The 2,685-nt window shown below is 36.2% G+C and overlaps 1 protein-coding gene across 1 annotated transcript in view; it reads left to right on the plus strand.

Moving 5' to 3' along the window:
• Positions 1 to 2,685, plus strand: part of LOC107736925 (E3 ubiquitin-protein ligase UHRF2-like) — a gene marked incomplete at its 3' end in the record, with an annotated part of 23,954 nt that continues 21,269 nt past the window's right edge. The window contains exon 1 of the mRNA XM_016548316.1: positions 1 to 485. Within this exon, the coding sequence (XP_016403802.1) occupies positions 333 to 485 (153 nt within the window). The remainder of the gene's footprint in view (positions 486 to 2,685) is intronic.

A 2,685-nucleotide genomic window follows, 5' to 3' on the forward strand; every position in this document is an offset into this window, starting at 1 on the left:
CTTTTTAAACGTCATTTATTATTGTTTTTATTGATTTATTTTAATACTTATTCAGATATATATGATACATTAATCTCATTTTGACAGCTTTTCTCTTTAGAATATTTTTAAAGCGTCTCTGTCTCTTTAAAAGCACAGTTCCCCCCCCCCGCATATTTACATTTCGCGAGATTTCCCATGGCCTCGCGAGACTTGGCGTGACCCCCGTTTGCGAGACGCGCGTTTCCCCCGCAGAGGAGCACGCACAAACGCCCCCGACGCCCCCCAAACATACGCACTTTCCGCGCTCGCTCTGCTCTTGACGCTCGTCGGTCGTTTGGCGCGGAGCGACGATGTGGATTCAGATCCGGACGATCGACGGCAAAGAGACGCGGACGGTGGAGGATCTGTCGCGCCTCACGAAGATCGAATCGCTGCGCGTCAAGATCCGCGACATCTTCAACGTCAGTCCCGAGCAGCAGAGGCTCTTCTACCGAGGAAAGCAGGTAAGAGACCCGCGCGTCACGCTCGCAGGGGAATTCGCTTCTCGCGACGGATCCGGATCAATAACGCTCGCGCGCTCGCTGACTGACAGCTGGATGTCACGCGTGTTTCTGACACGTTCATGTAAACACGCCTCATGTGTGTGTGACTTACACTAGTCTAACTAGTATCACTCATACTGGTTAAGTCAAGAGTTTTCACTCTTTTAAATGTCACGGACCCCCAAATGTGACCATCCTAAAATTTATAAAAACCCAATACTGTGAAAAATGTGTATTTAAAAATATGCATTAAAAATTACTTGAAAAATACGTCCCGGAACTATTGTATGGAAGGCCGTTTCCGCCACTGAAAAAAATAAAAATAAAAAAGGTAATTTTTTTAAATCTCACAATTCTGACTTTTTTTCTCAGAATTGCGAGATATAAAGTCAGAGGTGCGTATTTTTTGTATATCTCACAATTCTGACTTTTTTTCTCAGAATTGCGAGATATAAAGTCAGAGGTGCGTATTTTTTGTATATCTCACAATTCTGAGAAAAAAAGTCAAACATGAGAGAAAAAAATCTGAATTGTTAGGGTTAGTACAATTAGTTGTAGTACAAAAAAGTCAGAATTTTGAGTTTATATCACTAAATTCTGACTTTATAACACGCAATTGCGAATTTATATCTCACAATTCTGAAAAAAAAAAGTCCGAATTTTGTGATATAAACTCGCAATTGCAAGAAAAAAGTCAGAATTGTGAGAAATAAAATTAGAATTGCGTATTTTTTTTCAGAATTGCGAGTTTATATCTCACAAGTCTGAGAGAAAAAAAGTAAAAAATGCAAGAAAAAAAAATCTGAATTGTTTTATCTTGCAATTGTGAGAAAAAAGTCCGAATTTTGAGCTTATATCACTAAATTCTGACTTTATAACACGCAATTGCGAATTTATATCTCACAATTCTGAGAAAAAAAAGTCCAAAATGCAAGAAAAAAAATCTGAATAGCAAGTTTTTATCTTGCAATTGTGAGAAAAAAGTCAGAATTTTGAGATATGAAGTTGTAATAACCTTTTTTATTTTTTATTCAGTGGCGGAAACGGACTTCCATACTATTGTTTCTCAGTCGAGCTAAATGTTCCCAAATGTTCCCGCGGGTCAATAAAGGAGTAGTTCACTTCCAGAATAAAAATCTCCTGATAATTTACTCGCCCTCATGTCATCCGAGATGTTCATGTCTTTCTGTCTTATGATGATATAAAGGAAAGGTTTGTATAAAACTCTTCTGTCTGTCAGAAAGCACACAAATCTGTTTTTGTAAACATAATTTTTTGTGTTTAGACTTTATTAAAAGACATTTGAAGTAACACGTTTATTTATAAAGCACATCTCAGACAAGCGCCCTATGATTTCCGCAATACTTAATAATAATAATTATTATTACTATAACAAAATTACTAAAACTTTATCATTTTTTAATGGAATATCAAACCATTTTTCTTCCACATTTTAACTTTAATTTTAAATTGGAATACTGAAAAATTACGATGGAAAAAACGGAATTTGGGGAATGGAAAAAATAAAAGTCTTAAAATTGTCATTTTTATTGAACTTTTAATAAATAGTTGTTAAATTGTATAAAGTTGAATCCTTTCAATTAATTAGGCATGCTTTCTGATTACTAGAATTTTATTTAACCATTAAAACAGAATCTAGAAAAAATTAAAATGGAATTTGGGTCCTATTCAAAGTGCATTACATAAAAATGAATTGAACAAACAGTAATCATAAATACAAAAAAGTAAAAATGGAAGAAAAACAGATTAAATGTACTGTAGTTGTGGTATTTTTGTCATCATCGGATTCTGATTGGCTGTCAGAGATTCCAACGATACTGTTCATCGGTGTTGTTATCGTTATAGTTGTGCTGTGGGCTCGTTATTTTCATAGATTAGAATGATCATTAAAACTGTATTGTTATAGTTACTGTCCAGTGTTTCCAGTGAGTGTGTGTGTGTGTGTGTGTGTTTGTGTGTGTGAGTTTGTGAGTGAGTGAGAGAGAGAGAGTGTGTGTGTGAGTGTGTGTGTGAGTGCGAGTGTGTGTGAGTTTGTGAGTGAGTGAGAGAGAGAGAGTGTGTGTGTGAGTGTGTGTGTGTGTGTGTGTGTGTGTGTGTGTGAGTGTGTGTGTGTGTGTGTGTGTGTGTATGAGAGAGTGTG

Source organism: Sinocyclocheilus rhinocerous, unplaced genomic scaffold, assembly GCF_001515625.1.
Source record: "Sinocyclocheilus rhinocerous isolate Xijiao unplaced genomic scaffold, SAMN03320098_v1.1 scaffold2868, whole genome shotgun sequence".
NCBI classification, from domain to species: domain Eukaryota; kingdom Metazoa; phylum Chordata; class Actinopteri; order Cypriniformes; family Cyprinidae; genus Sinocyclocheilus; species Sinocyclocheilus rhinocerous.